The sequence below is a fragment of the Leucoraja erinacea genome, chromosome 7 (genome assembly GCF_028641065.1).
Source record: "Leucoraja erinacea ecotype New England chromosome 7, Leri_hhj_1, whole genome shotgun sequence".
Classification (NCBI taxonomy): Eukaryota; Metazoa; Chordata; class Chondrichthyes; order Rajiformes; family Rajidae; genus Leucoraja; species Leucoraja erinaceus.
In genome coordinates, this window is record NC_073383.1 from 218,198 (window position 1) to 230,355 (window position 12,158).

At 44.4% G+C, this 12,158-nt stretch overlaps 1 protein-coding gene across 1 annotated transcript in view; it reads left to right on the plus strand.

Annotated features, from left to right (window-relative positions):
- The window catches only part of LOC129698553 (diacylglycerol kinase beta), a 440,909-nt gene that overhangs the window by 164,068 nt on the left and 264,683 nt on the right, over positions 1 to 12,158 (plus strand). The window contains exon 14 of the mRNA XM_055637631.1: positions 11,356 to 11,429. Coding sequence (XP_055493606.1) covers positions 11,356 to 11,429 — 74 coding nt within the window. The remainder of the gene's footprint in view (positions 1 to 11,355; positions 11,430 to 12,158) is intronic.

Sequence of the window (12,158 nt, forward strand, 5' to 3'; positions counted from 1 at the left end):
AACTCGTGCAAATTTCATACTGGAGACATTGAGCCAAAGTTATTTTCACAGTTTGTTTGTCTTTGTTTGGGGACTGTTCATGGAATTTTCTTAAGTGTGTTGAGTAGTCTGATACCTGATGGACCAAATGGCCTAATTCTGCTCCTATCACTTATGACATGAGGAGTCCATGAAACACAGTAATCAGTAATGCTGAGATCTATGACCCATAATGCAGCAGTTTGTGACCTGCGTTTATTTGGGATGTCTAGAAGTTCTTTATCATTATGAAAGATAGGTATAGGTTCTGAACTAACCCCAGCATGGGGAACATCATTCCCCAATCCAACAGTCACTGGAGTTGAGACCATCTCAATTGGAGTGTGTGTGCCTCCATCCTCCCCTTGCTCATCTGGCACTCTTCCCCGCATGCTGAGCCAGCTTTACCTTCTATCCTGATATTCTCATAGTTTCTCATCCTTTTTCCTAACTCATCCCATCAACAATCCCTTCACCTCTATCCCAGTCCCAGTAAACTACCGGCCACTGACCTCTCTTCCTGAACACTATTCTCATTTGATTTGCCAGATATTTCCTCTGGAACGGCGCTTTCTTTTTGTGCTTCTCTCGTGCTTCGTCATTTCCCAAGCAACCCGCTTCGATGGCAAACTCCTTGACGCCTAACCTCTTCATCGCCAGCTCTGCAGCAAATCAGTCACCAAGCCCCTCCAATTGTGACTCCACCTCTGTCCGAGCCAAATCCAATCTCTATCACAATGACGTTCTGTGTGGCTGGAGCCACAACCCTTTAGCAATCTCGGATTGTCTTCTTTGACACTCAATCCTCTTCACTCTTGCTGATGAAGTCAGTCAAGGCAGTGGTGTGCTCATTTAGGGTAGATGTGGAATCCACTGTATATGGACCAGTCCACTAACTCAAAGCTGTCACATAGAAACATAGAAACATAGAAATTAGGTGCAGGAGTAGGCCATTCGGCCCTTCGAGCCTGCACCGCCATTCAATATGATCATGGCTGATCATCCAACTCAGTATCCCGTACCTGCCTTCTCTCCATACCCCCTGATCCCCTTAGCCACAAGGGCCACATCTAACTCCCTCTTAAATATAGCCAATGAAGTGGCCTCAACTACCCTCTGTGGCAGAGAGTTCCAGAGATTCACCACTCTCTGCGTGAAAAAAGTTCTTCTCATCTCGGTTTTAAAGGATTTTCCCTTTATCCTTAAGCTGTGACCCCTTGTCCTGAACTTCCCTAACATCGGGAACAATCTTCCTGCATCTAGCCTGTCCAACCCCTTAAGAATTTTGTAAGTTTCTATAAGATCCCCTCTCAATCTTCTAAATTCTAGAGAGTATAAACCAAGTCTATCCAGTCTTTCTTCATAAGACAGTCCTGACATCCCAGGAATCAGTCTGGTGAACCGTCTCTGCACTCCCTCTATGGCAATATGACATAAGATGTGTAAGGCGTAAAATCTACGACCCGCTATCCACGGTCTTCATCCGACATCTCCATTGTCCTCTTCATTGGGTGAGGTCCTTCATTCATTTCACCTAGCCTCTCCTATCGACCATTTCCTTATTTTGCCCCACCCACCACTGTCACCTATACTCGAGATCGAGGCCTTGTACACTCTGCAGTTTAGAAGGATAAGAGGGGATCTTATTGACACATATAAGATTGTTTAGGGTTTGGACACGCTGGAGGCGGGAAACATGTTCCCGATGTTGGGGGAGTCCAGAACCAGGGGCCACAGTTTAAGAATAACGGGTAAACCATTTAGAACGGAGTCGAGGAAACACTTTTTCTCACAGAGAGATGTGAGTCTGTGGAATTCTCTGCCTCAGGTAGGTCCTCTGGATGCTTTCAAGAGAGAGCTGGATAGGGTTCTTAAAGATAGCAGAGTCAGGGGATATGGGGAAAAGGCAGGAATGGAGTATTGATTGGGAATGGTCAGCCATGATCACATTGAATGGCAGTGCTGGCTCGAAGGGCCGAATGGCCTACTCCTGCACCTATCGTCTGTTGTCTATTGTCTAGTTCTGTTTGAGGAGGAGAAAGAAATTGGGGAATGTACTTTACGGAGCAACTTTTTGTTGTTCATTGTTTGGCATGTGGCCATTGGTGGCAAAGCCGAAGAATCCATTGCCAAACTCCAGTTCCCCGTGAGCAGGTGGGAGTGAGCTGCTTTTCAGAACTACCACAACACCTCTCAGGGAAAAGGGTCTCGACCCGAAACATCACCCATTCCCTCTCTCCAGAGATGCTGCCTGTCCTGCTGAGTTACTCCAGCATTTTGTGTCTAAAGTTTATCTCTCCTGTTGGTTCGATCCAGAGTAACATCCATGACCTTCGGGACTTGGCTGGGCTTGTACTACAAGCCACAAGAGTTGGGATACGAGTGGTCAGCATTTCAGGTTCAGAAGCTTGCTCTGGGCTCACGGAATTGGGGGAATGGAACTAGATAGGACAGGGTGGGGATAGAGAGACAGGAAATGATACATGGAACCTGCAAGAGAGGGGTGATGGGCAGATGCAACCAGATGCATGTAACCCCTCTCCCCCCTTATCTGACTCCACCTGCCAGTCCTACCCCTTCCTCTCACTTCTATACACTAGCTATCTTCCCTCATCCTAATTTGAGGAAGGACATCCTTGTGATTGAGGCAGTGCAGCGTAGGTTCATGAGATTGATCCCTGGGCTGGCGGGACTGTCATATGAGGAAAGATTGAAAAGACTAGGCTTGTATTCACTGGAGTTTAGAAGGATCTTATAGAAACATATAAAATTATAAAAGGACTGGACAAGCTAGATGCAGGAAAAATGTTCCCAATGTTGGGCGAGTCCAGAACCAAGGGTCACAGTCTTAGAATAAAGGGGAGGCCATTTAAAATTGAGGTGAGAAAAAACATTTTCACCCAGAGAGTTGTGAATTTGTGGAATTCCCTGCCACAGAGGGCAGTGGAGGCCAAGTCACTGGATGGATTTAAGAGAGAGCTCTAGGGGCTAGTGGAATCAAGTGATATGGAGAGAAGGCAGGCACGGGTTATTGATTGGGGACAATCAGCCATGATCACAATGAGTGGCGGTGCTCGTTCGAAGGGCCGAATGGCCTCCTCCTGCTCCTATTTTCTATGTTTCTATTCCTGATGGAAGATCTTGACCCGTGCCCCTTTGCTGCAAAGGAGTGCAGCAGGACCTAATCAGGTGGGAGCATCCTTGCTAATGTTTGTCCAGATATCAAGTGAAGTTGATGGGTTTGGAGTCACTGCTGAAGCTACTCCCACCACACCTGTCTACATCTCTACTGCTTTACCCACTGACTACTTGCCATAGTTTGTGTCTTGTTCCCAGATTCTAATCTCTACAGTCTCTTCTCCCTCTATTATGAAGGGCCAGAAATGCATTTCGTTGTCTAATGCATTTCGTTGTCTTACAGTATATACAGAAATACAGTCCGCTTACAGTATATACAGAAATACAGTGTTGGCATTACTTTACACACAAGTTTGATGATGTATCTGTTGCTGGGAGTGAGGAAATTAGAAATAAAGGCATCATAAAACTATTTTATTGCATGACTAGGGACAGTTATTTTCAGTAAAATGGTTGTAAATGAAATCGTAGTACAAATATCATATCATGTCTTTGTGAAAAGGTAACATTAGATGCTGTCATCCCTTGGTTATCAAAAATGTCATGTTTAGAGCAAGCAAGCATTGATAATGTACGTTATAAGTTAGCGTGTGAGGTTATTTATTCCCGATTAAAATGCACCACAGTTGTACGTAGAACAGTGTTAGCACATTGAGGCTATAAACAGCATCTCTACGTTGCAGCTCCAAAATAATTCATGTTTAGTACAATAAATGTGTGTGATAATTACCAACCAGGCAGCTACATCAACTGTGCTTTATATGTAGCCCGCAATACATGTGCGTAATTATATGGTTATTTAAATATAGGCTGACAAAGCCAGTGACAACAATTTACAAAAAGCACTTTCTTGAGCCTATATTTAGAAATCTTGTTCATGATTTAAGCAATTGTAGTAATAGTCTATGAATATCGTGAGCATATGTTGTTAGCATATACTTAAGACCAAGATTCCATCAATATAATCTTACGCTGAGTAACACAGAGGGTACAAGAGCAGATGAATGCAAGATTTGTAAAAGAGAGGGTTGTTGTAGTGCTGCTTAACAAGAAGTCGGGCTGATCCACAGCCCAGGGCTTGGCTACCGAGGCCTATCAACCAATTCTAGTGACGGGTACAGTTTTGCAAAGCTATCATCTTTAAGTGATATTATCATCATCTGATCATCCATTTCATTATTTAGATGATCCTGCAATGCTACATTAGCCTTTATTGCTGCAGTCTCAAATCAAAGTAGATCATTGAATCAGAAGCATTTTTAGGCATATATTAGGAATTGTAAGGTGATGCAGCACAACAAATATTTCCTCCCTTCCTAAAAGGTACTTTTTTTTCTGTGTAAAATCCGGAAAAAAAATTCACCCACAACAATAATGTAGCCATTTATGGTCACATACTTTTTCATGATTGGAGGCAAAGTTTCATTTCAGAAGCATCTTCGGCATGTTACATATTTGTTATTTTGAGTGCCCAGGATAATATTTTACAGCTGATTCCTGTGGATACTGTTACACTAATTTTAGTCTGCCCATTTGACCTGACATTGATCTAATTTGTAATGTCCTGTACCATTGTCACCTTCTCCGTGATGGAAACTTAAGTTTCATGCAGTTTGTCGACATGACAACAATCACCTCATTGCAGATTGAGTTACACAGAGTGGATGAAAGGTCACATTTTTGCTATTCGGTTTTGTGCATTTACTTTGGGTTTTTTTGGGGGGGGTTTTTAAATATTTTATTTAATTAGAAGTACAGTAAATTACAGTAATACACATCACATATATCTTATTTGTTGTACCACTTCGTTTTTCGAGCTTTAAAAAAAGGTAGAAATAAAAGAAGTAAGGAAAGTGAGCAAGAATAGTGAAGGTGCAGGAAAGTGTTGGGAGAAGAAAGCCCCTTAGGGAAGAAGTTAAAGGAAGTAAAGAAAGAAAATAGACCCTAGAAAGAAAAGAAAAAAAAGGAAAAACAATCGCTCTATTATAACACAAAACTCCGCAAAAAAGGATGTAACAACCGTGTTTTTTTTTTTGTTTTTATTTTATACCCCCCGTTACCAGATCCTGGTACCATTTATATTTTAAATTACTATTGCACCTTATGTTTGTAATAGTTCCATAAATGCAGACCACGTCTTTTGGAAGTGGTCTGCTTTGTCTGCTAGGAGGAGTCTCATCTACTTTGTGTAAACCGTAGAAACATAGACATAGAAACATAGAAAATAGGTGCAGGAGTAGGCCATTCGGCCCTTCGAGCCTGCACCGCCATTCAATATGATCATGGCTGATCATCCAACTCAGTATCCTGTACTCTCCATACCCCCTGATCCCTTTAGCCACAAGGGCCACATCTAACTCCCTCTTAAATATAGCCAATGAACTGGCCTCAACTACTTTCTGTGGCAGAGAATTCCCGAGATTCACCACTCTGTGTGAAATTATTTTTTCTCATCTCAGTCCTAAAAGACTTCAAGTCAAGTCAAGTTTATTTGTCACATACACATACGAGATGTGCAGTGAAATGAAAGTGGCAATGCTCGTGGACTTTTGTGCAAAAAGACAAACAACCGAACAAACTATAAACACAATCATAAACACACACATATACCTTTACATAATAAATAATGGAAGGAAAAACGTTCAGTAGAGTTAGTCCCTGGTACGATAGGCGTTTACAGTCCGAATGGCCTCTGGGAAGAAACTCCTTCTCAACCTCTCTGTTCTCACCGCATGGCAACGGAGGCGTTTGCCTGACCGTAGCAGCTGGAACAGTCCGTTGCATGGGTGGAAGGGGTCTCTCATGATATTGTTGGCTCTGGAGTTGCACCTCCTGATGTATAGTTCCTGCAGGGGGGCAAGTGAAGTTCCCATAGTGCGTTCGGCCAAACGCACTACTCTCTGCAGAGCCTTCTTGTCCTTGGCAGAGCAATTCCCAAACCAGATGGTAATGTTCCCGGACAAGATGCTTTCCACCGCCGCTGCGTAGAAGCACAGGAGGATCCTCGGAGACACTCTGAATTTCCTCAATTGCCTGAGGTGGTAAAGGCGCTGCCTTGCCTTACTCACGAGGCGTGTGATGCCCATGTCATATCCTCAGAGATGTGGACTCCCAGATATTTAAATCAGTTCACCCTATCCACAGGATCCCATTTATCCTCAATGGAGTGTACGTCCTCGGATGATGTGCCCTCCTAAAGTCCATGATCAGCTCCTTCGTTTTTTTGATGTTCAAGAGGAGGCTGTTATCCTGGCACCAGAGTGCTAGACCAGCCACCTCCTCCCGGTAGGCCTTCTCATCGTTGTCTGATATCAGGCCCACCAACATCACTTCACCCTTATCCTTAAACTGTGACCCCTTGTTCTGGACTTCCCCAACATCGGGAACAATCTTCCTGCATCTAGCCTGTCCAACCCCTTAAGAATTTTGTAAGTTTCTATAAGATCCCCCCTCAATCTTCTAAATTCCAGCGAGTACAAACCGGGTTCGATCCCAACTCGTCTGTCGGGGGTTTGTACGTTCTCCACGTGATCTGCGTGGGTTTTATCCGAGATCTTCGGTTTCCTCCCACACTCCAATAACTTACAGGTTTGTAGGTTAGTTGGTTTGGTATGAATGTCTTTTTTTTAATTGTCCCAAGAGTGTGTAGGATAGTGTTATTGTGCGGGGATCGCTGGTCTGTGCGGACTCGGTGGGCCGAAGGTCCTGCTTCCCCGCTGTATCTCTAAACAAAACTAAACTAAGCTAATCGAAGGTAGACACAAAATGCTGGAGTAACTGAGCGAGACAGGCGGTATCTCTGGAGAGTAGGAGTGGGTGACGTTTCGGGTTGAAACGCTTCTTCAAACCCTTGATCTACACTTTGGTTGGTCAGTCAGCCCTGTGCTTTTTATAGTTTAGCTGATAATGCATTTTGCCAGGCTGCTGTCTCATTTCAAGATGCCATTCTATCAACATATGACAGTCCCGCCATCACGGGAATTAACCTGGTGAACCTACGGTGCTCTCGCTCAATAGCAAGAATGTCCTTCCTCAAATTGGGAGGCCAAAACTGCGCACAATACTCCAGGTGTGGTCTCACTAGGGCCTGTACAACTGCAGAAGGACATCTTTGCTCCCATATTTCAACTCCCCGTGTTATGAAGGCCAACATGCCATTCGCTTTCTTCACTGCCTGCTTCACTGCCTGCTGACACCCAGATCCCCTTTTCCCATCTTGACTCCATTTAGATAATAATCTGCCTTCCTGTTTTTGCCACCAAAGTGGTAACCTCACATTTATCCACATTAAACTGCATCTGCCATGCATCTGCCCACTCCCCCAACCTGTCCAAATCACCCTGCATCCTCATAGCATCCTCCTCACAGTGCACATTGCCGCCCAGCTTTGTGTCATCTGCAAATTTGCTGATGTTACTTTCTGCTGCTGCTGCCAAAGTGTCATGGATGCTCGGTTTTAGAGCACGGAATTTGGATGAAGTGGCCACCTTCTTTCGTCAGAAGGTGGTGAATCTGTGGAATACTTTGCCACAGACGGCTGTGGAGGCCAAGCCAATAGATATTTTTAAGGCGGAGATTGGCGGATTTTTGATTAGTACGGGTGTCTGGGGTTATGGGGAGAAGGCAGGAGAATGGGGTTGAGTGGGAAAGATAGATCAGCCATGATTGTATGGTGGAGTAGACCTGACGGGCCGAATGGCCTTATTCTGCTCTTAGAACTTATCAAATAACAGGTTGTCAATGATAGATCCTTTGGAGTGCAAGGGATAGTTATGGAACAATGGAAAGAGAAGCTAGGGCTAGTGACTATCTTGCTAGCAGTGAATAGATCAGAATGGAAACAGATAGATTTCATCAAACCAGCTGGATGATAATTAAGGGGCATTGGTGGAATATAATGTGGCCAGGTATGTCAGTAGCTTAGCAGCCAAGTCACTAGGTTGATAATATGTAGAATCAGAAACAAACTATTGAAAGAATAAATCACAGAAAACGTAGGAAATTGTTGGCAGTCAAGCAGTATCTGTGGAACTAGCAGAAGAGATAACTTTTCCGTTCTGTAACCTTAGAGTCATAGAGTGATAGAGGGCAGTGGGCAGGTGCTATAGACCTGCACGGGAAGGTAGACGCTCCCGTCCCCATGAGTCTCGGGCAGATGGGGCTCGTCAGCCTGGGAAGGCAGTCCATCTAGGAGAGGGAAAACTGTGATTTAAAACCTCCACTGCCTTGTGGCCATATCCAGTCATGGAAAAGGCTCCAGGAGTAAACCTCAAGAAAATCCGGAGTCGGAGCCCCTAAGGCAGTTTGTCGTTGTCTACAACCTCGCTCTGGCAGTTCCTGCAACAGCGCTGTTACTCCTAGAGTGATACACTGTGGAAACAGGCCATTCAGCACAACTTGCCCACACTGGCCAACAATGTCCCAGCTATACTAGTCCCACCTATACTTGGTCCATATCCCTCCAAACTTGTCCTATCCATGTAGAAGAAATTATAAACCAGCTACAGCAGTTAATCAAGATTAAACACAGATTCATTTAAGGGGATGATAAATATACACATGGCAGAGCATTGAAAGAAAGAAGACAGTCTGAAGAAGTGTCTCGACCTGAAACGTCACCCATTCCTTCTCTCCAAAGATATTGCCTGGCCCGCTGAGTTACTCCAGCATTTTGTGTCTATATCCAGTTTAAACAAAGCATCTGCAGTTTCATTGCAAGAGTTTAAGAGGGAACTGCAGATGCTGGAGAATCGAAGGTTACATAAAAAAGCGGGAGAAACTCAGCGGGTGCAGCAGCATCTATGGAGCGAAGGAAATAGGCAACGTTTCGGGCCGAAACCCTTCTTCAGACTGATCGGGGGCGGGGGTGGGTGGGGACAAGAAAGGGAAAAGGAGGAGTAGCCCGAAGGCTGGGGGATGGGAGGAGACAGCAGGGGGGCTGAGGAAGGGGAGGAGACAGCAAGGACTAACAAAATTGGGAGAATTCGATGTTCATGCCCCCGGGATGCAGACTCCCCAAACGGAATATGGGGTGCTGTTCCTCCAATTTCGGCGAAACGATCGCCCAACCTCCGCTTGGTCTCACCGATATAGATCTGCTGACATCTAGAGCAGCGGACGCAATAGATGAGGTTGGAAGAGATGCAGGTAAACCTCTGTCGCACCTGGAACGATTGCTTGGGTCCTTGAACGGAGTCGAGGGGGGAGGTAAAGGTAAAGTTACTTGGGAAAGGTACATTTGCTACCTTGCTACATTGTTTACCTTTTGAAGCAAATGCCTAATTTCTGCACCATAACATTACATAATACATGGTGCCAACTACATTTCAGCCATGCTAAACATTCCCAATTGGTGATTATATTATATTTAGTTGGTTTCCTTCACAAATATGGTAAGAATCAGAGGAAATCGTTGGATGGTATGTATTCAGATTGTTTTTTTTTAACGTTTTAGTCTTTAATTACATTTATTTTCAATGGCTGGTTGACTGCATATGGTTATAATTGTGATCAGATATTGCTTTCTGACTCACTGAGCTGAGGGAATAAATATATTTGGCTGGAAATGATTAATCACAGCAGTAATTTTTAGCAGTAATAGTAAACTAGACCAACTGGGACCCGTTAGGTCCCTGTCACACGGGAGGCTAGGTCCCCCAATGCAACCCGTTCCCCAATGCAACATTCCATCACTCACCCATTCCCCCATATTCCACCACTCACCCATAGCCCCCAACTGTGCAGGGGCTTATCCCCCACCACTGCCTCCCCCTCCTGTTCAGCTAAAAGCTTGCTGGAAGGACTGAGTGTTCCTTGATTGCAACTTTGTTGCAAGCTGGGCAAGCTGCTACATTTTTCTTAAACTTGAATTTCTAATGTTAAAAATTATGAATAACTTGTAAAATATAACATGAATCTGAACGAAACTTGACACAAACCACCACAGAACAAGGTGGTGCAAAAATGTTTGCACTATCGTGTACCGTTTTGGCATTCCAGGATATATGGGGATAGATACACACTAACCACCCCTCTTGATGTTATATTAATATTATTCATTGGCTCCTTTTGCCCCATCCCCGCCCTATCCACTGGCGCATAGCCCCCAACTCGCAGGCGTGTGTCGAGAGAGGGAGGGGGTTCAAGAGAGGGGCAGAGACAGAGAGAGGGGGCAGAGACAAAGAGAGTGGGGCAGGGACAGAGAGAGAGAGAGAGAGGGTGAGAGAGAGAGAAAGAGAGAGGAGAGAAAGGGGGGGGGAGGGGGGGAGGGAGAGGGGGAGAGGAGAGATGGGAAGAGGGGAGAGGGGGGGATGGGGGGGAGTGAGAGGGGGGGGGGGGGGGGGGGGGGAAAGAGAGGGCTAGGGGGTGGAGAGGGGGGGGAGGTGGAGGGTGGAGGGGGAGAGAGAGAGGGTGGGAGGGAGGAGGTGGAGGGTGGAGGGGGGAGAGAGAGTTGGGGAGAGAGAAGGGTAGAGAGGGGGGGAAGAGAGAAGAGGGGGGATAGAGGGGGGGGGCGAGGGGAAGAAGGGGGAAGAGGAGGAGGGGAGTGGGGCAGGTAGCTCGCAGCCAGGCAGCTCATGAGGGAACGTCACTCGCAGCGCGCATATCGAAGACGGCGGCGCGCAGAGCCATTGTGACGTCATCAGCCAAAGCTGCCCAGTTTCATTTTCAGTTATTTCATACTCTTGAACATTTTGATTCATAACTCGAGAAATAGTGCATGAAATTTTTAGATAACGCAATTTTTGACTTCACGGCATAAATCTCTATCGGAATATGTAAAAATGTCACCGTTAGCGTATCGTTTTTTCGAGAAGATGTGATCACACACAAACAAATAAATACACACACATACACACATCAGGGTTTTATACATAAGGATATATATAGATCGATATCAGCAAGTTTAAATGATCCCAGCCAAACTGATACAGTGCGTGAATGTTGTCAGAAATACATATATCTGCACTTTAGTCTGTGAACTGTTTTGACTGTTTTACTGTTCTTTTTACAATCCATGTTCTCGGGACATCTAAACCAAATTTTATTATTTATTTATGTTATGACATCGGATGGAAGCTGAATACCAAATCTCGTTGCACTTATGTGCAATGACAATAAAATATATTATTATTATTATTATTATTATTATTATTATTATTATTATTATTATTATTATTTTTTTTATTTTTTTTTTTACAGATCACACCTGTGCCTGGTACGCACCCTCTCCTAGTGTTTGTCAATCCCAAAAGTGGCGGAAGACAAGGAGAAAGGTAAATTAAATGAATATTTTATCAGGTTCATGTTCCTGATGATCATGTGTTTAAGAAGGAACTGCAGATGCTGGAGAATCGAAGGTACACAAAAAAGCTGGAGAAACTCAGCGGGTGCTGCAGCATCTATGGAGCGAAGGAAATAGGCAACGTTTCGGGCCGAAACGTTGCCTATTTCCTTCGCTCCATAGATGCTGCTGCACCCGCTGAGTTTCTCCAGCTTTTTTGTGTACCTTCCTGATGATCATGTTTTCCAGTTGCAGTTCAGTATCTCCAGCAACACCAGTCAGGTGCTAAAGATAAGAAAACACTTAAACATGGTTAAACTGGCTATTTTATGGGCAGCTTTCATCCAACCATTTTGTGGCTGAAGAGAATGATATTGCTGTTAAATTTAATAAACACTTCTATTTTTATCACCAGCAACTCGAGTAGCAGCAAGTGACTTTTCAAACTGCACACTTGCAGCACCTCATTTGATTATTAGAATAAATCTGTTGTGCTTACTTGCAGGAAATAACTTGAAAATGGTTTTAAAGTAGGCAACAGTTTGCAGCAAGGTTATATCAGAGATGATCGTGTATTGTTTTTCCGCTGACTGGTTGGCGGGACTGTCATATGAGGAAAGATTGAAAAGACTAGGCTTGTATTCACTGGAGTTTAGAAGGATGAGGGGGGATCTTATAGAAACATATAAAATTATAAAAGCTCTGGACAAGCTAGATGCAG